The sequence below is a fragment of the Lepisma saccharinum genome, chromosome 2 (genome assembly GCF_977018435.1).
Source record: "Lepisma saccharinum chromosome 2, izLepSacc3.1, whole genome shotgun sequence".
Taxonomy (NCBI): domain Eukaryota; kingdom Metazoa; phylum Arthropoda; class Insecta; order Zygentoma; family Lepismatidae; genus Lepisma; species Lepisma saccharinum.
Window position 1 is genome coordinate 38,157,562 of NC_139230.1, and position 23,904 is coordinate 38,181,465.

Here is a 23,904-nt window from a genome sequence, read left to right on the forward strand (position 1 = left end):
CAGTGTGGGTCGGTGGAGTGTTGTGGTTTCCTTTAGGATTTGATTGAATTGTTGTTTTAAGTCCACTTTATGCACAGATAGGCTAATCGGGACTGGGCCTATAATTTAAAGTGGGACCCGAACAACTGTGCTCCCACCGGGTACCGAATTCGAGACCCCTCGATTACAAAGCGACGACGGGTTTCCTTTAGGACTACCGCTCTCTCAATGCTGAGGTAATTTAAGGCTATTTTGGCTCTAAATTTACCCTTACACCCTCTCTAAACACGAACTTACATCCCCCAGATGGAAAATTAAATACTTCATTTATTTACCATTTGAATTCTTGTAACCAGTAACATGTAGCATGAACATATGTTTGTATGTACAATCACATAATCATGGAGTGTACCTATATTCATATTTGCTTTTCAAGATAATGTTATTGACAAGAAGAACTCATTATGAGGGTTGTCACTCACTGCCTCTTCGGTCGTTGATTGATTTTGTTTATTCAGGGTGGCTACTCGCCGGGAATTCCTTGAATTCCGGGAATTATGCGTGAAGTATTTGTTCCGGGAATTGTGCCTGTTTTCTGCGTGAATTTATCTCCGTAGACGTGAAAAATTGCAACTTTTATTAATTTAAATACCATTGAATTTATACATATTTACAAATGCCATGATGCAATTTCTTTCACAGTTTAGTTTTATTCTTATCGTGGAAGGAAAATATGGCTGTGTGGAAAATAACACATAATTCTCTCAATTATTTTACTTTGTTAGTGTCCTTTGCAGAGCAGTCTATCTGACAGATGGAATATAAAATATCTACAAATTGATTAAGTAAATTTGAAATTGAAATTCTCATACAATTAACAAGTTTTCGTAGATTTGTATGTCCTGTAAAATTTGTGACTTGTGCTTGTAGATATATTTCGAGTCTGAATATGTGAAATGACAACTTAAATGAAATATTTTAATTGTATACCGTTTAATTGAATTAAATTAGAATTTTTCGATACATTGGAATCTCGCAGACCTTTTATATTGTCAATATATTTGTGTGTGGGGTATGTGTGGTGGGAAGTAGTAAATGTAAGGTTGAAATGGAGAAAAAATCTGTTTGTACCCTTGAATTTTTGGAAAGTACGCCTTGAAAACCGTGAATTATACTTGAATTTTATCATGGTTCTAGAGTGGCAACCCTGTTATTTTACTTCGCTTTTGTGCCACTTTTGTCTAATCGCGAATATCAGGATGAGTGATGATATGATGAAATTGATGAAGAGACACTCACAAAGAACACCCGTGCTTAGGCCGGGGTTCGAACCCGGGACCACTGGCGTCGTAGCGCGCAGTGCTAACCACTGCGCCACGGAGTTCGGCGCCTCTGCGGTCAACTCGAATTTGATAAACACCTGCTTCCAACTGCTTGGGTGATATTTCTGTAAGATTTTGTACGGTAGATAATTTTGTGGTACCGCGCACAAAGTGAGGCTTCTTCATAGTTATTTCATAGTCGTCATATTATGAATGATAAGACTTCCACTAATTTGTACGTACATCAGAAGAGCGATAGAATGAAACTTTGCTTTAATATAATCTGGCGACACCAATTTCATGATAACCCTCCAGTGCAGAAATATCCGACGTTAAGAGAGTTAAAGATGGATTTCATGTTTCCAACCCCGACTCACAGGCCGGAAAATCAAATGGTGTTCATGTTTGCAGAAAATGGTCGACAACCCGTGACTTGAAGTATTGTTTGCTTTTGATGTTCTTCTAAATGATAGTATTCCCTACTGAGTTCCCAGGTCCAGATTCCGTATAAACATTCTTCGCACAAATTACCCCCTGAGGTGTTAAAGGGATATGAGCTACTTGCGCATCCACTATCTGGTTTCCTCTCTGTTGACATTCCCTATAATTATCCAAATGCAAATACATAATTAATTTGCCTCCCCGATGACGCAGTGGTAACGTCGAGGCCTTGTAACCAAGGGAACCCAGGTTCGATATCCGGTAGAAGCACACAGTGGTTCGGATCCCACTTTGAACTGTAGGTCTAGTCCCGATCGGCCTATCTGTGCATAAAGTGGACTCAAAACAAAAACTCGACGTAATTAAATCATTATCCTGGTTATTTTTATTAAATTTCATTATGTGATATACACACTTGTGTTCGTACTCGACACAACCTGTGTGCTAGGGGTCCCGGCCTGAGCATGAGTGTTCTTTGTAAGTGGCCCTTCATCAATTTCATCATATCATCACTCATCCTCATGGTCGCGATTAGCCAAAAATGGCAGAAAAACGAAGCTAAATAACAAAAAATCAAACAACGTGCGTGCTGTGTTCACGAGGTTTATTGGTGATAGAACTGTGCTTAGAAAATTAATACCAGAAGGATAAAAGGGAAATGGTTATATGCATCACCGTGCAGAAAAGGTTAAGTTGACGATTTCAATGAATTGAAAACAATTGCTAGCAAGTGTCACGAATATACATGTAGAACTATGTTGTTGCACCTTTACCCATCTTAGCAACGGTAATTTCTGCGTGTGTTGTATCTTGAATTCTTTCGAGGTTTTTGGTCATCGGTTGTTCTTGAAAAGTATGTTTCCTCACCACACGTCATTAAGGAGGCAGTAATGGTTTTCTTACGACCCTATTGTAGATAAGAAGCTTAAAATAATATAGAACTATATATCACGCCTGAAGTTTCCTTATACTACAGTGATGGGTAATCCTACTTCCGCAGAACAACTGCGTGTGTTTTTCACTTTATTCAGATAACGAGTACATTTTTACTTAACGAATTGAACTCTTCAGATGTAAACAAACCTGTTTCCACAGCTTTTGGGGTTTGCAAAACGAAAACAAATACATTATTTTCTGAAGCTCTTGGTACATTTCTTTAGAAGCGTTGGAGATAAGTCTTGTTTTTTCCTCTTCGAGTTTTAAACAGAATACATAGATTGCTCTCACGTGCTCGGTGTGATATTTTTTCATTAAGTTTTCTCTGCAAATTTGTCAGGCTTTAGAACTCCAGGTCTCCCGCACACCTGGAAATCCCAGGGAATTTGAAGAAAAAAAATACAAATCTCGAGGAAAATTTAATTGTAGAATATGCTCCAGCCCTCTGGTATTAATAATTACAACTAATAAGTACTAAAAATTACAACTGCAATAACTTGCATTACACACAAGCTACTTTGAAGATATAAGCTGCACCAATAACAATATTCCACTGATCCAATAAGTCCTCCTCCGTGGCCGTGCGGTCTAAGGCACCTTGCTTTGGACGGCGGCTGCGGGACCGAGTGAGTGAGTGAGCGAGCGTAATCCGGCTGGGGGTCGGGTACCCCTAGTCTGGTGGCCCGCGTGGGACTGTAGTATTGGTATTGGGCTGTAGCGCTATAGGGTTACTTACTGATTTAATATAAAATTGAAAATGTTCCTTTAAGAACATGAATTCACCTACTTAATTAATGTATGCAACTAAGTGATTGCGGGTTTTGCCTCTGAAAAAGGAATACATATTTACATGTTTAATTTATAAAACTTAAAAATTATGTTTTTATTCATAACTTAAGACTAAATATATCAGTATCAATAAATATGCCTATATCGGCCGATACCTATAGGGTACAAATTAATCTTCCCCATTTTGCAACAGGCCATTGCAAAATAAATTTGATTGATTGATTGGTTTGGTTTATTTTACTTCGCGTTTCTGCCACTTGGCTAATCGCGAAGATGAGGATGAATGGTGAATGGTGATGAGATGAATGGACAATTACAAACATATATGGACGACACAACACGAGCCCCACAGAGGATTATACTGGCTGTGAGTCCAGCCGCCAGAGCCTCGCTAGTCTGTAAAGTGCAGTCCAGGGTGTACTACGTGGAAGGGAGGTTGACATTTGGGTGCTTATAGAAAGTCACCCAGCAAAATACACTTTAAATGGTAATGAACTCTGTATTAAATACACTGGGGGAATGAGAATTCTAGAAAACTTAAGATCTGAGGAGTTTATATGGGAACCTTGGACTCATAATATGGTTGTCAGTATTTTCAAAACTTGTAGATCAGCATTTCATATAGAAATAACCATGTTTGAAGAGACTAAGACGGTATTTTTATGTGACATTAAGGGTTCGTTTACTTTCATTCGTCAACGGAATTTACCTTTATCTTTATAGATGCGGGTTATATTGTTAATTTTAACATAAGAGGGGGATCCCAAATGGTATGCACTATTCAAGCAACATCGTTCAATCCACATTATCCCGAGTAAACTGTGTAGAGTGCTTTTTTTATTCATAAAGAAGGGCACTCGTCCCATGGGTGAGACTGAGGAACTTGGTATTTCGTAATAAACTTAATATATTCCGGTCAGGAAACTTCGTATTCATGCAGTCCAAGGCATTGCGGATGCACAGCGCGACGTGCCGTCATTTCGAAGTGACATTGAAGACTCCCGTGAGCATTGTTTCTCTGCATTGGACGTGAAGACAAACATCCACGATAGTGTTGACAAATGCACTTCATACATGCTTCCAAGTACTCGTTACCTTGTAATCAGTAATCCGGCGTTCGAGCCCGTGGGAGGTCATGGGAATTATTACAATCCAGATTGGGTTTCTCGTATGAGGCGGACTTCAAATAACAATCATTAGTAGAAAGAGGGGGGGGGGAGGTGATTCGGCTGTTCTTGTTACATCTTGTTTAACAAGAAAGAGCAAAAACTTCCCCAGCATCACTTTATCTGGTAATCGTGATCCCTGGTTGGATTCCTCGTGGAATTTCGGTCATTCAGGTCTCACGCGGAAGTCCAGTTCCCGTCTCTGTTTACTTCTTTGCATAAAATGTACTTTAAACAATAGTAGTGCAGCGCGTTATTAACTTTAGCTCACATGAGGGGGGGGGGGCTGTCAGGCCCACCACCTCTTGTTTTTCGATATTTCAACGGTGAACATTTTCATAAAAAAATTGAAATAAATTGCATTGTTCCCTACGGTGTGCCCACTGTTTCCGTATTACCGTTGTATACAAAATCGGCAAAATTCACGCTGTGGGTCTATCCCCCCCCAACTCCCCCCTCTTGGGACAGTGAACGATTGGTTCTTGTTTTTTTATTAATGATGGCAATTTCTGTAATTATTATACATGGTGACTACCCACCGGGAATTCCGGGAAATCTGCGTGAATTTTTCTCCGTAGACTTGAAAAATTGCAACTTATTATTCCAAGTTCCATTGAATTTATGCATATTTGTTAATGCCATGAAGCAAGTTTTTCACAGTTTAGCCATTATTTTTATCGAGGAAGAAAAATAAAAGATAATACGTGGAAAATGAAACAGAATTCTCTCAATTCCTTTACTTTGTTAGTCTCCCTTGCAGAACAATCTGGCCGTAGGCCGGGAGCGCACAAACAAAAGGCTGCGTGTGCTTGTGGTTAAAAATGTATACCACGAGCGCACAAAATCCATGGCGATGTTGCCACGTTGTGCCAACTGTTTTTGCCTTTCAAGGGACCCCGGCTGGGTCCTTATAAGTTGACTTATTATGTATCATATATTATGTGAATGGCTATATTCATAACACCCTATTCCATTTAAATAACCTCACAATCTCATAAAGAATTTGGCCTCGTAAGACGCGCAGTGTGTCGCTGCAGGAGGAGGGAGACACCAGCAGACCCCAGAGACATACATAGTCGAAGCAAACCTAACCTAACCATTACACAATCATAGATATGGCAACGCAGCATTGGATGTTGTGCGCTCGTGGCATCTTTCATATACCACGAGCTCACACTTTCACATTATTGTGCGCTAGTGGACTGCACCCAACAATCTATCTAACCAACTGAAAATTATTGCAAATGAAGATATCTTGAAGTTGATGAGGTAAATATGAGTTTGAAATACTTATATGATTAACAATTTTTTTGTAAATTAGTTTATAAATGTTTGTAGATGTATTTCGAATCTGAACATGTTAAATTGCAAATGTAAACTCTGCACCTTAAATTATATATTTCAAATATATGTGTTTGTGACCTTGAATTTTTGTAAAGTTCGCCTTCAAAACCGGGAATTACACCCTGTTATTTATAATTTAACTGCACGTATATAAAAAAACAAAGGAAGCAGTGATTCAATAACAAAGTGGTTTATTGAATTTTAGTGATAAAAAGTGTGGGGGTCTAAGCCCCCAGCCTTCAGGTAATGCACGGGTAGGCTAGGAAGAAAAACTTAAACTTTCATCCGTTACATTGTCGTCATCGCGTAAAATGCACCAAACACATTTTCCTGTGTCCCAAAGCTTGTCTGCCTAGTGTCAAGGCTCTAGAAACTTTCATGCATAGCTACATACAGTAATTCTTTGCTGTATACTTTGCTCACTTTCCTCCATAATGTATAACGTGAACATAAGAGAATCGAAACAGATCTCAGTCTGGAACAGATTAGATTTGCTCTATACATATATTATTGACTATTCGACGTATACTCGAACTTATCGTGTGCTCCCGCGTCCTACTTAATGCGCAGCCCATAAGTCGGCGGCTAACAAGATCATGAATATCAAAATACAACACGTAACTGTTTAGATCAGGCGAATAAGGTGTCCAGTCTCTACTCCTTTCCTCCCAATCCCTTGGCCATGTTGCCTATTTAATGCACTACATTATTGTTGCCGTCCGTAGCGACGTGGATGAAGTCATGATATTTATAAGAGCTGGTATGACGCACTTAAGTAAATAAATACATTAAAACAACCATGACAGATGAGCACTGTAGCGTGGGAGGAACGACCTAGCCTTTTCTTATGTGTGGTTTACTGGATTAATGTAAGAACGTATTCATTCATCGATAATAACTCTCCTCCGGGTTCTCTTACGTTTCGTGTGAAAGCGGGTGATTTATTATATGTCGCGTTCAACTTCTATGGCCCTGTGTCACGCAAAATGCTGTCGCGTGGCATGACCTTACAAGTGCTTCCGGAAATACTTGTACGTAGGGGTGGGGGCGTATGAGTTGAAGGCAAAGTATTTATGGCTTGTACTAGCAAAAACAAACGAATACTCAATAACATTAGCAAATAATTAAAGTATCCCATATTAGTTGGTGAAAGCTGAATCGCTATCGCTGAAATGTGTCGCCATTGAATATCTAATCTGGATCCCAGCGTTGAGAAGGGATTAAGACATACATTGTAAATTTGGATGCATGTGTAAAATATGAATTCGTACACACGATAAATACTAGTACAAAAGAGAAAAAGGTTTGCGAATTACATTTACAAAATACTAATTATTGAAACCCATTACTCTTTCTTGTTTATGAAATACGACCTCCTTGAAATTGTATATACGCAACCAGTGACGGCGCCAGGGAAAAGTGACTGGTGAGGCGGAAGGGGGGCAGTCACATTAAAACTTCTGAAAACACTACATACTGTATATATATATAATATATAATAATAATTATTATTATTATTATGTTTATTATAGTCATGTATTTTTATATTCATGGTGTTTGTCCTTTATTCAGAGTGGACGTTTACTACCTAAATTTACTTCTTGACTACGAGTTTATCTCCATGTGATTCGCTTTAATATAGGCATTAATTCTTTTTTTTATTCGTGGGAACTGCCGTAACTTGCGTTGTTTCTAGTGGTCTATTTCAATATTGGAAGACATTTATAATTTTATAATTCATCGTCTTTCTTGAGATAAAACTACTGATATAAATATTCAAGGTATAAGATAATAATATAAATGACGAAAAAAATGTTTAGAAGAGTTTAATTTTCTTGCAAAATAAACATGACGTTGGAAGAAATTAATCTTCTTAAGTATTAGAAACAAGCAACTAAAGTCAATTATTGAAATGCAATTCTGCTGCTTTGGAGAACACATTGCCCACCTTCAAGACTTGGCATTCCTTCTTCTCAATAGCAAGGACAGCCAAATGAGGCAGCTGGCATCAAGCATACTGTTTCGAGCAAGGGTTTTCAAAGGTTTCAAACACAAGAAGGTTCTGTCACACGCTGCATTGGAAACTAGAATTCTACAATTAGAGTGTGAACCTTGTGAAATGCCAATAACCTTAGGATTTAGAAGAAATCCATTAAGCGGACTACTTTCGTTCCATCTTCGTAACGCTGAAGAGTTTTGTGCAAAATCTGCATTTCACCTTTCAGGGAAATGTTATCACAGGAATAAAAATCTGAAAAAAGGTTACAGTTATCTCATAATTCAATAATGCAGATACTCTACCACTCCAACGAATGTTTGTGCTACACATTTACAGGCACCTATGGAGTTATTCGATTTTGATAGGTACGAGAAAGAGTAAACCTGCATTTAATGATTGAAGAATAGCAAATCCTAAAAAGCGTTCTTTTACCTGCCCGCGTGGGGTAGCGTCGTTGCCTTGTAATCAAGGGGTCCCGGGTTCGATACCCGGTGGAGGCACATAGTTGTTCGGATCCCACTTTAAGCTGTAGGTTCAGTCCCGATTAGCCTTACTGTGCATAAAGTGGACTTAAAACACCAAATCAATCAATTTACCTGCCCGCGATACAAATATATGTCCTATTCCTTTCTCGCAATGTCTTTTGTTTCATCTGACATCAGTGCGAATACTTTCGCCTCTTCTACTTCCTGGCTTATTTTGCTGAGAATAAGTGTGGACATTACGCAGATTAATATATTTTGAATTTAATTTTGAGTATAATTTGCATTTTAAGGTTCAGGTTCAATATATTTCCGAATAACATCCTCTCATTTTGAAATTAACGTCAAGAGTATCGAAGAAATTCCCTTTGTTAAGGTTTGCCTCAGACTCATCATCTCGAAAATCAAGTCCTTGAATAGTAAGAAACCACAACAACTGACATGTAGTGTCGGTTTTCTTGGATCACCTTTGGTCCCGGGTTCGACACCTGGTGGAGGCAATTTAAACTGTAGGTACAGTCCCGATTAGCCTTACTGTGCATAAACTGGACATAAAACACCAAATCAACCAACCAGCCAACCAAATCTTTAATCATCTTCGAATGTCTTTTACCATAGACTATGTGCTTTTACTGATTAGCGTTGTCATTGTCACTAACAACGACCCACGTTTAGAATAATTTGCCCGTATTACAGTTGATGTTTTGTGGTCCTCAGAATGTTCGTGAGGTTTTCAAACCATCCACATTCAACGCTTCTTTCCAGTTCTTAAAAGTGGTTAAAATTTAAATTAATCGCGACGATTAAAGGACATAAATGAATGAGACATCGACTATACCCAGGTCGGCGCTCGAATCTTGAACGAAAGTCACACACACATATAGACATGTACATACACACATGTATATACTAAAACAAATTAATATTTGTTAGTCAATTTGGTATTATAAGCAGTAAAAGTGATATCATGCAGAATACACCGCTTAGAAAAGGTGAAAATCGTCATACTCTTCTTAATGAACTCTTATTATTCGATATTTCATTAACTTCAGTTGGGGGGGGGGCAAAGTGTCTGACTGGGGGCGCTCGCCCCCCTGCCCCCCATTTGGCGTCGTCACGGTACGCAACCTTTTCATACCTGACTCACTGCGGGTACTCGTGCTGAATTGAATTGCATGTGATTATTGAATAATGACCATTCTGTTTACGAAAAAACATCCACAATAAACAATTTTTGACACACACACACACACACAGAGAGAGAGAGAGAGAGAGAGAGAGACAGACAGACAGTGAGAGACTGAGAGACAGACAGACAGACAGACAGTGAGAGACTGTAATTTAGGATTCTACAGGCTAGCTGAGACAAAACCAATGAACCATTATTTTTATGCAATTTGTAATAAAATGTATGTCTAAATTATGTACGTACACACATTCCAAACCGAGGATTCTCAGATGGTCGAGTAGTTTTCACTTGATTGAAGGGTGACTCTTTTCAAACTACCAACTTGTCTTCCACGTAGCACGCCTTGGACTTCATTTAGGCTGACTAACTAGACGTCTGGATTCAGAGCCAGCATAATCCCCTGTCGGCCTCGTGTTGTCTTGCCCATGTGTGTTTGTGATTGTCCCGTCATCTTAAAATAAACCTATTCATTCGTTCATTCAGATGTCACGTGGCGTTGTGATCAAGAAATTCCGGGTTCGATTCCCGGCGGGAGGCACACTTCCCCAGTAGTTCGATACCCACATTAAACACTTCAAGAGAAAATTTCAAACCCCAATCGATCCACTTAATTTGGAAACTTTATTGGATTATTCATTTTTGAGTAGTTTTGAACACACGTGTATCGGGGAGGATGCATGTGTTTTAAACTCGGTTCTAAGATTCAGATTTATTTTTTGCCTTAACTGTCCGTTAGTGTTATTCTCTAATAAATCCAGCAGTTATCCAGAACGTGTAAACGAAACCTTAGTAAAGCTCATAAACCCTAATCCTGGCGGCACGAGGGGGAAAATCGACTGCTCAGTCCAGAAGGGGAATTTATCCAAGACGACAAGTACGAGACTGATATTGGAGTATTGATTCACGAACTCAAGTTACTCCCATCAAACGACTCAGTGAGCTGTAGAGGCAAGGTAAGCTTGGAAGGCAACATTTCAGATACTTAGCAAACATCGGGGGGAAATTGAATGCGGTTTCCTTCTCTTTTCACCGGCAGTTCCGTGTTTGAATCGGATCATTCAGACTTCACACAAAGTACTCTTACCTTATCGGCCCTGCTGTTAGGAGAATAGACAAATTGCTTGCCGGCTTTACTTTATCTGGGTGAAATCTTCTCTGGCAACGGCACAGCAACATTTTCCATTGATCATATTCAGTGAAGTGATATTCTTTGTTCTGTCGTAATTATCCATCATGGATTGTTTCAATTTGATTTCTTGGCATCGTTTGTCTGCTTCTTTGGTGGGTGTAAGAGTTGTACCCTTTCTACAGACACCCAAATGTCAACCTACCTCCCACCCTGGACTGGCGTCTGGACTCGTGGCCAGCGTAATCCTCCGTTGAGCTCGTCTTGTGTGCTGTCCTTCTGGGCTTTTGATTGTCCTTTCATCCATCTTATCACCATTCATCTTCATCTTCGCGGTTAGCCCAAAGTGTCAGAATAGCGAAAGAAAATGAAACCAAACAATCGAGCCTCTTTAGGTTGATCTCGAAGAGCACAAACACAACGAAACGCGCCTACTCTGGCTGGAACTCGAACAGTGAACTTTCGGGGGCGAGATTTTGAGTCTTGGTTACAAGGTAGTGCTTAGCCTAGCAGAATAAGTTACCGCAGTTGTTGCTGAAAAATAGTTTTCCAACACGGTTCGTTTTCTGGCGTCATATTAAAGATGAGGGGTAGTTTCGTTCACAAGGTGGCATTGCCGATCTCCGTGGCGGAGTGTCAGCACAGCACCCTACGACTCAAGGGGTCCCGGGTTCGAATCTCGGCGTGAGCATGGGTGTTCTTTGTGATTGTTCGCGGTTAGTCAAAAGTGTCAGAAAAGCGACACTAAATAACCCCAAATCAAATCAAATTATTCGCGAAGTGCTAGGAGTCGAGTGAGAGAGAAATGCGTCTACGGGATTTTTACATGGGCGGTTTTGGAAGTATTATTTTTAGTTTTAAGTGCTATAGTAACATATTACTCGATATAACTGAACAAAGCACGTGGACGGAAAGAAGAGAAGTTGAAGAACTGGCTGCTACGCAAAATTCCAAAACATTACTCTGATAGGGAAAACTTTGCGTTGAAGAGCGAGCGTTTTCATTCCCCATAAGAAATGCATTGGTGTCGGAACACATTTGCATATATTAACCATATATATTAAATAAGTTTTGTCTAACTTAATAATCGAGTTAGAGATGTGCTTACAACCATACTTGAGAATATACCATCAATCTAGAACTCGTTGTTCTCTTTTTCATATAATATATACTTGCACGCACTTTATCATAATGGAAATTAATTTGCATCTTATACGAAACTGTACCTCGTCCCTTTTAAATCTAAGTTCACTGGTACCACCTTCGTGGCCAACCACGTTGAGTGGTCGATTGACGATCTCGTGACCGAAAATTCTGTTCTTGGCATTTACGTGAGTGTTCTTCAATTTCACCTGTTCATCATTTAACCCCCACCGTCCAGATTATCCTAAATAGGCAGAAAATCGACGTGAAATAAGAAAGATTAAAAGATGGAAGTTGGCTGCCTACAGCGACTCTTATCGGCGGCGTCGGAACTTACTTTCGACTCGCAGGAGGCGATAGCAATTTCTCGCATCGTCGAAAGTCAAAATGAGTATATCTGGAATAAAGAGCGTCGAGAGTTTGTCGTCGATTTAATTTTTGTCATTTAGCGTCGATTTTCTGTCACCTTTGCTAATCGCAACGATGAGGATCATATGAAGGAATTGATTCGCAAAGAACACCCATGCCCAGGACGGGATTCAAACTAAGAAACCCTGGCGTAGTACGCGCTGTGCTAACCACTTCGCAACTGAGGTCGGCATCTGTCTATGAGTACCATCAATCATTAGGTATTTACGTACTGGGCACGAGAGGAGACTTTCGTCAAATCTACCGCAACGTGGAGGATGGCTGGTTGAAGGAGTGTGTCAATGGAAATGGTCAAGTTTGCGAGGTGTCAGTTAAATATATAATTTCATCATACCTTTAGTGTAATGTAATGGGAAATTCAGTTGCCGTACCATCTCAAACCTGAGAATTTCCGACTTAGTTTTCGTGATAATTTTCTTCCCATTTATTCATTAATGTACAGCGTACATCGTAAATTAATGTTTTTCGAATGCAGTGTTGGGGTTGAATTTAATTGTGGAAAGCAGGGGAATAATAAATACTTGTTTCATCCAATGGGGGTAGGATTCTTCCACAAACACATTAACAAATTTGTTAGAATTGAAAATAAAAGGTAATTTAAACAAAGCGGTAGTGCACCAAGTTTGATTACAGCCTCAAACTTGGCAATTCTTATCACGTGCATTCATGCACCGCTTCAATTTTTGCATTAGGGCTTAGCGTAATAGAGTTAAATATAGCACAGTCTATTTACGTTAGCTGGAACTGATAAGGTTATCCGCGTCAGGTGGAGGATGTCATTCCGTCTCTGGTACTATACTACCTTCATCCTGCCAGTTCTGCCTGCTTTCTTGTATGTCTCTCCATCACGAACTAGGATCGTAGCGATTAGGGAGGGGTGTTGCGAAGAAGTGCGTGCTTTTTATTCCCAGTAAGGTGCCTCAATTATTTTTCAGGTTTCTGTGTTGCTTCGAAATGGATTTAATGAAATTTGAGCAGCGCGAAATAAAGCGAAATCTATGTTTTGGGGACCAAGAGCGGATCTCTCATCATTGGTCGGAGAAAATTGAAATCAATGTAGTGTATTTTTAGATTGATTTGGTTTATTTTACTTCGCTTTTCTGCCACTTTTGGCTAATCGCAAAGATATGGATGAGTGATGATGTGATAACATATGTCCAATATTTGTACTGGCTAATTTTAATAGCGATTTATGAAGATTAATCATTAACTGTTCTAAAAAATAACCTACGTTTTGTCTGGTCAAAAAAATTGTATTTCTTCCAGTTAGACCTGGTTACAAATACAAGATAACCAATTTCAAGGTACCGTTTTTTAAAAAATATATATGCAAGTCTGCGTTGCTCACAACTTGATGGTAACGTAAGGTATAAAACGAGACACTTTAATGTTAAAATTATCCCCAATATGCGATTAATAAACACTATAAAACTATCTACTGAAATGAATACATAAAGTGTGCATTTATACGAGAGAACGCCCCTAGTTATTACTTATTGACCATAAATCATTTCTTAAAACTTATAAATTCAGTAATGCTCAACACTTATGTTTTGAGAGTCGTTATTCTTAAGGCACCAAATACAATCGTGAAGTGCGTGTACAAGGAAACTAATGTGAGCACTACTTGAAGAAAGCATTGTACACCAGCCGAAATAAAACTTTAATACGCTACTGAAAAGTGCTATTTGTTTTCAGTTACTTAAAAGTTGTGAAACGTTCCCAAGATGGAAGAAATTCCGCTTTTGTTTGAAGGAGGAAAACGCCCTTAAAAAAATTCTGACATATCTGCTTTAAGATTCCATTAAAATCACTTGAGGCTTCGTAGTCCTTTTCTCTCTCTCGCTCCCCTTTTCCCTATTCTTCCACATTTCCCCTTCAAACTTGCCGTTGGAGAGCAAAAATTGAACTCGAACTGGCCTTTTTTTTTCTCCTGTAAAGACTGTCCTGCGATAAGGAAATTAATTTCATGAGCCTATTAAAGAATTATTTTGAAATATTCTGTGTAAACTAATTTCGAAAAACCACTGTTTTTAAAAGTTAGGTTGAAGTTAAGTTTTATCACTAAAATTCACGTCTGGCTCCCACACTCCAAAACCCTTCTTAACTAGTAAATTGCAGCAAAAAATATATTTCAAAGAATTGCGACTGTTGATGGCAGTTGCGGACATTAATGTTTACACAAAAGTAGGAAAACAATAAAACCTCGAGTTTCGCTAAAGGCTAAGTGCTCCTGTTTTGGTATCACATTTACTCTAATCATTGTTAATAGCTCTCTATCTTTGAATTAAGATTAAAGATTTGAGAAAGTCGGTTTGGACTCGATTCTTACCCATTACCCCCTCTCCAAATCAATTTCCCATGATTATCATGGCATTTCGGAGAGAATTCAAGCATTCTGGAGTTAATAACTCTGATAACATCTGAAAAGACACTTCACCTCCTCGTTTTCGAATAATTGGAATTATAGCAGAAGCAGTTGTTGCAATTGAGCTCCAAAATTAAACGTGAATGCTTGAAGATGAAACCCTGATTTTTGTCACATAGGGTCTATAGTGATTTTCCATTCCAAATCACAGTGAAAGCGACTTTTTTGGGTATATAAACTATACGAAATTCCTATTGTCACCAGCCGACCTCTATGGCGGAGTGGTTAGCACAGCGCGCTACGACGCCAGGGATCCCGGGTTCGAATCCCGGCAGGGGATGGGTGTGTCCCTTTGCGAGTGTTCCTTCATCATATCATCACTCATCCTTCGCGATTAGCCAAAAGTGTCCAAAAGCGAAGTAAAATAAACGAAATAAATAAATCAATGAAGCTATTGTCACCAACATTATTTGATTGAACAACTCATTGGACACTCAAGAGTGGTGTCAGTAGTGACGACGCCAGAAGGGGAGGGAACAGTCCACCATCCCTTACCGCCCCTAGCCAACAATTAAAACTAGATTAATATATTCTCTTTTAGCCCAATTACGCATTTTCTTGTGGAATATATACATGAATAATAAACTCCTTTCCGTCTTTTGCCTAACTCCACACCCGCTATACGCCTTCATGGCGTAGTGCAAACAACAGGGGAGCACTTTACTTATTTTTTTCCCGTCTTTTGCCTCCTCTCTCGATATTTCCTTGCGTTACTGGATGTCGGGTCTCAACTTCATCAGTAGAATCAAATTTCCAATTTTAGAGCTCTCTTATTATCCTATGCACCATCTTCGAAAATACAGAAAAAGCTAAAAGCGTTTATTGCAAGCAAGAACAGATAAAATATAATAAAAAAACTACCCTATGAAACGGCCGCATTTATCAATGAAAACTCCACATTTTACAAAAACTTCTGTAGTTGCGCTACATTCCACTGTGGACCTTGTTTCCCTTCAAAATCTTCAGGCAGCGATCCCAGTTCGAACCTTTCCTTCCCCAGGTCCTAATTTTCAAGAATCTAATCGACACTAATCCTAGGTCCTCCGAGATGAATGATTAGCATGGGGTGCAGCAAAGCCAGGGGAACCTTGGTTCGAATCCTTCTTAAGGAATGGACGTTTCATTACGATATAATATATAATATTATTCCTTCACTGTCTTCCTTCCGGTTAACCTCGCGAGGTGGAAAAACAACGTCAAATACCAGCAAATACGAATACATGAAAGTTTGAAACACCCTGCTTTGAGTTGATATAAACCGATACTTATAGACACGTCGACTTGTTGGCAGAGTGCGTTGAGTGCTGGACTCAACGATCTCGTCACGGACGGTCCCAGGTTTGATTGATTGATTTAGCTTATTTTATTTTACTTTTTGCCACTTTTGTTATATAGCGTCGTTCTTATGCCACTTAAGCTAATCGCGAAGATGAGGATTGGTGATGATATGATGAAATTGGTGAAGGGACTCTCAGAAAGAACACCCATGCCGGGATTTTAACCCGGAACCTTGGCGTCGTAGCGCGCTGTGCTAACCAGTCCGCCACGGAGGTCAGTGATCCAGGCTCCAGTTCCAGTTCAGATCGCTTCATCAATATCATTTGAATCATCATTCATCCTCATCGTCCCGAATAATCTAAAGACGTGAAATAAAAGTGTAACCAGTAGCCAGCAATAAAAAAAAATACTCGTTTCCCTGCATGTCAAGTATTTCAGGATATAGACACAAATACACTTTTTCAAGGTAGGGACTCGAAACTATCGAATCGTAATTCGAGAACTGAACGGACTATAGATAGTCTTTTTAAAAGCCAAATGTCAGCTTTAATCTTGTTCAATATGCTTCCATTCAACATCCATTTTAATTTTTTACAATGACAAAACTTTACGAGACGCACACAAATAATGGTTTGTAATTATACGTTTGTTCATTTGCTTCCCTTAATTCTGTACGACAAGTACAGTATTAAAAAATATATGCACGGTATGTCTTTTACGTAAATTTGAAACATTACGCTCAAAGTTAATGCTAATCCAACTTTCCTGTACTTACCACCTCTTCTTTTTTCGTGCTTGGTTGTTATTTTATAATGTTCAAGGTAATGATGCCATTTCCTTCACAATGATCGAAGTTTTATAACAGAAATATTATTATTTAAGTCGTTTTGCAAAATATACACTGCTGAAATCTCTCCAAGACTTGTCTGAACTTGCAAATTGTTCCACCGGCTGCAACTCGTAACCCACAATTCCTGTTGACCAAGATAGATACAAACAGGTTGGTCGATTTCCGGTAATGCACAGTAATTGGTCGCCATTATCATGTAGAAGTATGGTAGTTGAAAATTTGTAGATCAACTACGCAGTCGTTTTTCGTGAAATTTATCACACAATGTTAGCAGAAAATATTAAAATGTCAACAATATGTGGAAGTGCAGTTGCTCCATGCCTAGACAATGCTGCGGGTAGGGATGGTATCTTGCTAAATGTTACCGGGGTGACCCAAGAACACAACTCCGATCACAAAAACCTAAAATCACTGTCTCGTTTCGGAAATACAGTGTGAAAGGAAGTAATGAAGTTGTGAAATGTGTGCATTTAATTTATTTCATTCTTGTGTGTGATATGCATCATATTGAATCTTGAAATATTTGAAACCCTGGCATGGGAACAGTGTCGCTAGTCTGTTACGGTAGTTAGCAAGGGATACATTCACAGAACATGAACAGCAATTAGAGTTGTTCGTCTTGTTTGGGAGCAGAAGTCCAAGTACCGACAAGTGTTTAGAAGATTCTCTAGAGCTAGACTTTAGAAAGTTGTTTTTTCATAGGGAGCTTCTTTATCTGTAACTTCCCTGTCCCTGTTGCAGCCTTTCGTTTGACAAATATCTGGGACTTTAACGTCATCATCCACATTCCTTCCACAGCTGCGTCAAATGCCAACAGATCCATAGTTTTGGGAACGAAGAGGAGTTTTATTGCTTCGGCCGGGGTACGGTAGGCACTATGATTGAAGTAAATATTGTACATTACTACTGGTATGATATAAATACCTGTGTCATCAAAAATAGTATAGAGTGTGTATTAAGGGATGGTGTCAGTAGTAGTCAATGAACACTTCAATAGATGTTTTAGAAGGTGTAGAAAAAACTGTAGCATTTGCATGATATTTCTAAATTTTATGTTACCTTCATTTAATACCGTTAAACTTTTGAAAACTGGACTGGGTTTACAAATTCCCCCTGGAGATCAATTCTAGCTACGGGCCTGCATGAAGGGGGGAGTTGCTCTCACTTTTTGCCATTTTTTGCCCCCGCACCATGGCATCCTAATGCTAATGGCAGAGCACGTTAAATGATCGACTTTCAATCTCGCCACCAAAGTTCCCGGGTTCGAATCCCGGCTTTGGAACGGCCTGGGCATAGGTGTTGAGTGTCCTCATCGTCGTGATTGGCCAAAAACGACGCTAAATAAAAAGAATAAAAATACAAAACACTGGCTACAATCAATGATAGTGTTGTTCTATATAATATTACAATCAAGATTCATGATTTACGTGATGTTTAATCAGAAACGTTTTTCTCTCCGCAGGAAATTCGAGAAGTGTTGGCAGACTTCCCTATCCAGTCGGTGCAGATACAATGCAGTACAGGATCAGGTATAGCACGCGTGGTGTTGGAGGATCCAGAGATGCTGGAAGAGTGGGACCGCGACAGAGTATTCTGCATAAGAGGCCAGAGGGTTCCTGTATCTCCAACTCCAACGGAAATGATGCTGTGTGTAGCAAGGCTTCCATTTACCTTCACAGAAGAACAATTTACAACACTGGTGCAAGCTTATGGGGAAGTTGCTAGAAGTTTCCTCATGATAAGTGAAAAAACAGGTATGATTTTCTTTATTTAGTTGTATCCTTTTTGATTCTTTGATAATATTACATCCCTGCTGCCATGTTTTTAATTTATAGAACACTATGCAGAACAACAGTGGATTTCGAATGATTTCGATTTTGAAATTTCTCCACTTTTTCCCATCTCCGGGTCAATATAATCAGTGTACATTTTTACATCATTTGGCTACACAATCCATATTTAAAATTTAAGGTCTTTTGCCAGGTGCCAGCCAAGCAGTTATTGAAAATTCCTCTTCTTTAAAATAATAATAAATTATTTTTTTTTAAAAAAAACACTGATATTGAAATTCTGAAAAATTACATCACTTAGAATTCCTTCTTGAGCATTCACATGAATCTTTCTGTAGTTTGCTTGTGCTGTTGTCTAGATATTTACAATAGTTTTGTGGCTACATAAGCCTATCTTCCATCACAGATATCTAGGCAACAGCAAAAGAAAGACACATGAATGCTGTAGAAGAAATTCTAAACTTATATAATTTTTCAGAATTTAGAATATCATAGCAGTTTTTCGAAAAGAAAAAAAATGGAAACTGCTTGGCTTGCAGATGCCAAAGGTCCAGCCAGCGCAATCATAAGAATATATACATATATAATTCAAACCCACATTGAAATTTAGAAGTAGAAAATATTTATAAGTATTGTTAATGTGAGATATACATAGTATTAATTATTCTCAAGTTCAACAAAGTAGTTAAATTATATGGAACAAATATGGTAAATGTAAATCTTAAGAAAAATGGCATAATGGATGTATCTTAAAATACTTTTAAAATTGCAGCAGGAAGAGCCAGATAATGTGAGATTCAGTGAAACTTGAGAAGTCTTATTGTAGATTAGGCACACACAGGAGATGTACTACATAGATTTTTTGTATTTAATTTGTAAGAGTGTGGCAATAAATAATCAGTCTGGACAGCTGCTACTTTGACACCCCGCAGCAATTTAAGTGTGTTGCCTTATCCTGTCATTGTGTTACTTTATTTTTGCGTAAAAAATGTGATTTTTTTGTAGCTCAGTAAATGTAAAATATTGCTAATTTTTATCAGAACTTTGAAATAAATAACAAACAAGAGACTTCACAATTCTTTTATGTTCTGTGAAAATCTCAGTTTGTATTACTTACATAAATTATCAGTGAATTTACTTGTCTTTAATTACAAAATTATTGTTTGGTTAGTAATGTATTGCACATTTGTTTCTGTCATTCAGGTGACAGTAAAGGATATGGCTTTGTAGAGTATACTACAAAGGAAGCTGCTCTTCAGGCAAAAAACTTGCTGGATGGAAAACATATTGAAAACTGGATTTTGTGCTGTGATTGGTTAGATTCCAGTCATCTTACATTTGAATCTCTCCATTCCAAGTGCCTATATGTAGATAACCTGCCAAAGGATTACAGAGATATGGGCGAGTTTAGGAAAGTGTTTAGTTGCATTGTGAACCCTCCTTATTGCCAGGTAAGTTTTTACTTCATTTAATATGTTTATTATTGTCGATCTTGTTTGGTCATGCAGCATGAGCAGTGAAATAATCTGTGATATCTTATAAGTCATCTAATACATGGACAATTCTGAGCAAAGGGCCTTCCCCCATGTCATATTCATTACGTCGTTGCCTTGTAATCAAGGTTTGATCCACTGTGGAGGCACATACTGGTTCAGATCACACTTTAAACATTAGGACCAATCACAATTAGTCTATCTGTGCATAAAGTGGATTTAAAACAAAAACTCAAGTAACTGCAACAATGCTGGGAAAACTACACAGATTTTTTTTTTTTTCATTCTGGATGTGAAATGTAAGGAGAAGAGGCTGTTTGTTTCAAAGAGTCAAATGCAATCTCTTTCCACTCAGTATAATCTGTATGTATTTCCCATTTTCTTCCCTTCAATCTGCATACAGTTGACATAATGTGTTCACATTTGGTCTCAGCCTCCATTTTAGCCCATCTGTTGATTCTTTACTCATGTTAATTTTAATTGTTCCTATCCTTTACCTGTTTATCATGTGAGATTACAATAAGCAAGACATTAATTGTGAAAGGAATTTGTTAGTGTGATCTAAACCACTTGTAATGAGCCATCACTCAGGTTCAAAACAGGGACCCTTTGTTTACAAAGCAACAGCATTATTACTAGGGAGCAGATTTTTTTGTGTTACAAACTGAAAAATATTTATTTTTTATGTTCTAAAACACAGAAATATGTGGCTAAAAGTCAAAAATATTTTCATTCAAAATTCTGTCAAGCGAATAATACATCCTTACAAGTGACAGCAGGACGTTAATTGCTTGTTGAATTCTATTTATTGCAATGAACAACAAAGCACATTTACAAATGGCCCATTGAAAATTACACTGAGGAACAAATTAAAACTTTTTGTTTTGCTGCTGGATGAAAATTGGTGATTAATAAATCTGGTGCGCTGATTTAAAAAATCATAACAAAAATGCTGTATCATGTACCATTTCTGGCGGAAACCATATTGAAAAATTTTCACCGCACATTAAAAGAAGGGTAAAATATAGCATTTTGCTCCAAACCTTAATGTGATAGTGTGAATTTTAGTAATACATTGTGTTCATAGAATACCAAATATGATTGTAAATGATGTAGTTATGACATGCACTAAAATTTGCAGTTGAAGTAAAATAGTAAACAGTAAAATTAATGCACCTTCAATACGTATTTCTGTATGATTTCTGCTTGTAACAGGCATGTTGAACATTTGAGACTGTGTTCCAGCAGTAATCCGTAAGTAAACTGGGAGACCATCTCCCTATATAACGTTTTTCCATTTCTGCGATTTGTTGGTGAAAGAGCTCGCCCTGCTTGTCACTCACTGCACCCAGATTAGAGGGGAAAATGTCTAAATGGGAACACAGAAAGTGTATCTTGAGAGACATATTGGATGTTGCCAGCATACGTTCTACAAGTTCAGAGTAATTGTGAGCCCTATGGTTGCCAAGGAAATTGCGACACACACCCTTGAACGCACCCCATACTGCTTTCTCACATTCACTTAACAGTTCTTCAAAATTGGGATCGTTCATAACCTCCCGGATTTGAGGGCCAACAAAAATAACTTCTTTTATTTTAGAATCGCTTACACCAGGAAATTTGCTTCATAAGTACTCAAACCCTTTTCCTTCTTTGTTCATGGCCTTCACAAAGTTCTTCATTAACCCAAACTTGATGTGCAGTGTGGGGGAGTAACACATTGTTGGCATCGACAAGAGGTTTGTGAGAGACACTTTTTCCTCCAGGTGTGTAACACTCTCTGGGAGGCCAGTGTTTAGTTTTGTAATGCATGTCCTTTGCTCTGCTGTCCCATAGACAGAGGAAACAACAGAATTTCGTGAAACCTGATTGCATCCCCAAAAGAATTCCCAGTACCTTCAGATCAGCACAGATTTTCCACTGGTGTTTGTCGTAGCTAACACTTGTGAGAATCAAAGCAATGTTTTCATATGTTTTCTTCATTTCACTCGCATGAGTAACTGGCACTGAAGGTTTCTCATTATGCAAGAGGACCGCCTTCAAGCGAGTTTTTGACGCATCAATGAACAACCTCCATTCGTCTGATTTATAGTTTTCTCCCAACTCCTGCATTAATCCAGTGACATTGTTGCAGTATACCAGGGACCCATTCATAGAAGAAAAAGGAAGAACATTTTAGTTGATGTTTTCTAAATGTAATACTTGTCCCTGGTTCCAGCAGGTTCCACCCTGCAGTTCCGCTACTTTCTTTGTAAGGTTCAAATCACGTACTAAATCATTTAATTCTGGCTGGGTGGCTGGCTCTTGAAAGTCAGGATCATGTCCGAGAGAAGATATCGGTTCATCTGAGAAAGTTTCTGTTTCCTCTTCCAAAGACCATTCCAATGGTGGCTTTGGAACAGGTAATGTTTCATCATGTTGCACTGGTCTTATCGCAGAAGGTAAATTTCGATACTGTAGGATATTTTTGGATTTTCTTGAGAATCCCATAACATTTGTTAAACAAAAGTAACAATCAGTAACGTGATCTCATGGTTCACGCCATACCATGGGAACAGCAAAGAGCATGGATAGATGGGTACCATGTAACCACCCTTGTAAATATCACGAGCATCTACTGCAACATACATGAGGAGCCCACCCTTTATCTTGGTCTCCGATTTTGCATCCGAAATATAGCTCGTAAGCTTTCTTCACTATTGGTGTAATCTAGTTTCGTTGGGGATTTTGTCGTGAACTCACCGCACACATTGTAAATTCACCCAATCTGTTTTGCTAAGGTTACGAGGCATCACTGCACTATTTTCAAATACCACACAAAACAATCGCGATGAAGCACACAACCTAACACACAGCCTACACTTCCAGCGAACAGAACACAACTGATAAAGACACAGTACAATAAGTCACCTTGCCTCTTTAACAAGGACTTTTCTCTACTCTTATCTTATCAGGTAACAAAATAAACAACAATGTTTGTCCTTTTTGTTGTCGTTACAATGCTTTCTTCATATTACACAGGAAAAACAGCCACACGTGTTCTCTTGAAGAATCCTTGTATGGCAAAAAAAAGCTTTGTCACATTTACTTCAATTTCATGTTATTTCAAAAACTAGACGTGGTGGAGAAAAAAGAACATCATTTTCGTGTTCAGCAAGTCAAAAAACATAGAAATAGGTTGTTTTCCGGCTGAGGAAAATTTCATTGTTCCTTAGTGTTATCTGTGAAAAATGTATTGTATTGCAAAAATGACCATGCCAAATCACTCGTATACAGACATACATATTTCAAGTGAGGGATGTCATGCACACTTACTTTATCAATTTCACCTACACGTTCTTTCCATAGAAATGTGTCTTTTATGTGCTAAAGGTAAAATTATGCATTTATGTGAAATAAGACTTTGCAGATTCAGGGTGGCTACTCTGGAATTATGCGTGAATTATTCGCACTGGTTTTGATTGAATTGGTGTTTTAAAACACCACTTTATGCACAGTAAGGCTAATCGGGACTGGACCTACAGTGGGATCCAAACCACTATGAGCCTCCACTGGGTATTAGCTCTGGGAATTATGTATGAATTTTTCTCCGTAGACGTGAAAAAATGCAACTTTAATTAATCCAAATCCCATTTAATTTATACATATTTATGTATAAATATACAAGTTTATTCACAGTTTAGCTTCTATTTTTTTTTATCAAGGAAGAAAAAGAGTGCT

General features: G+C 38.4%; 1 protein-coding gene across 1 annotated transcript in view; it reads left to right on the forward strand.

Moving 5' to 3' along the window:
- The window catches only part of LOC145983998 (ribonucleoprotein PTB-binding 1-like), a 167,959-nt gene that overhangs the window by 126,791 nt on the left and 17,264 nt on the right, over nucleotides 1-23,904 (forward strand). Inside the window, exons 2-3 of the mRNA XM_083117276.1 lie at nucleotides 18,364-18,655; nucleotides 19,895-20,142. Of these exons, the coding sequence (XP_082973402.1) occupies nucleotides 18,364-18,655; nucleotides 19,895-20,142 (540 nt within the window). The remainder of the gene's footprint in view (nucleotides 1-18,363; nucleotides 18,656-19,894; nucleotides 20,143-23,904) is intronic.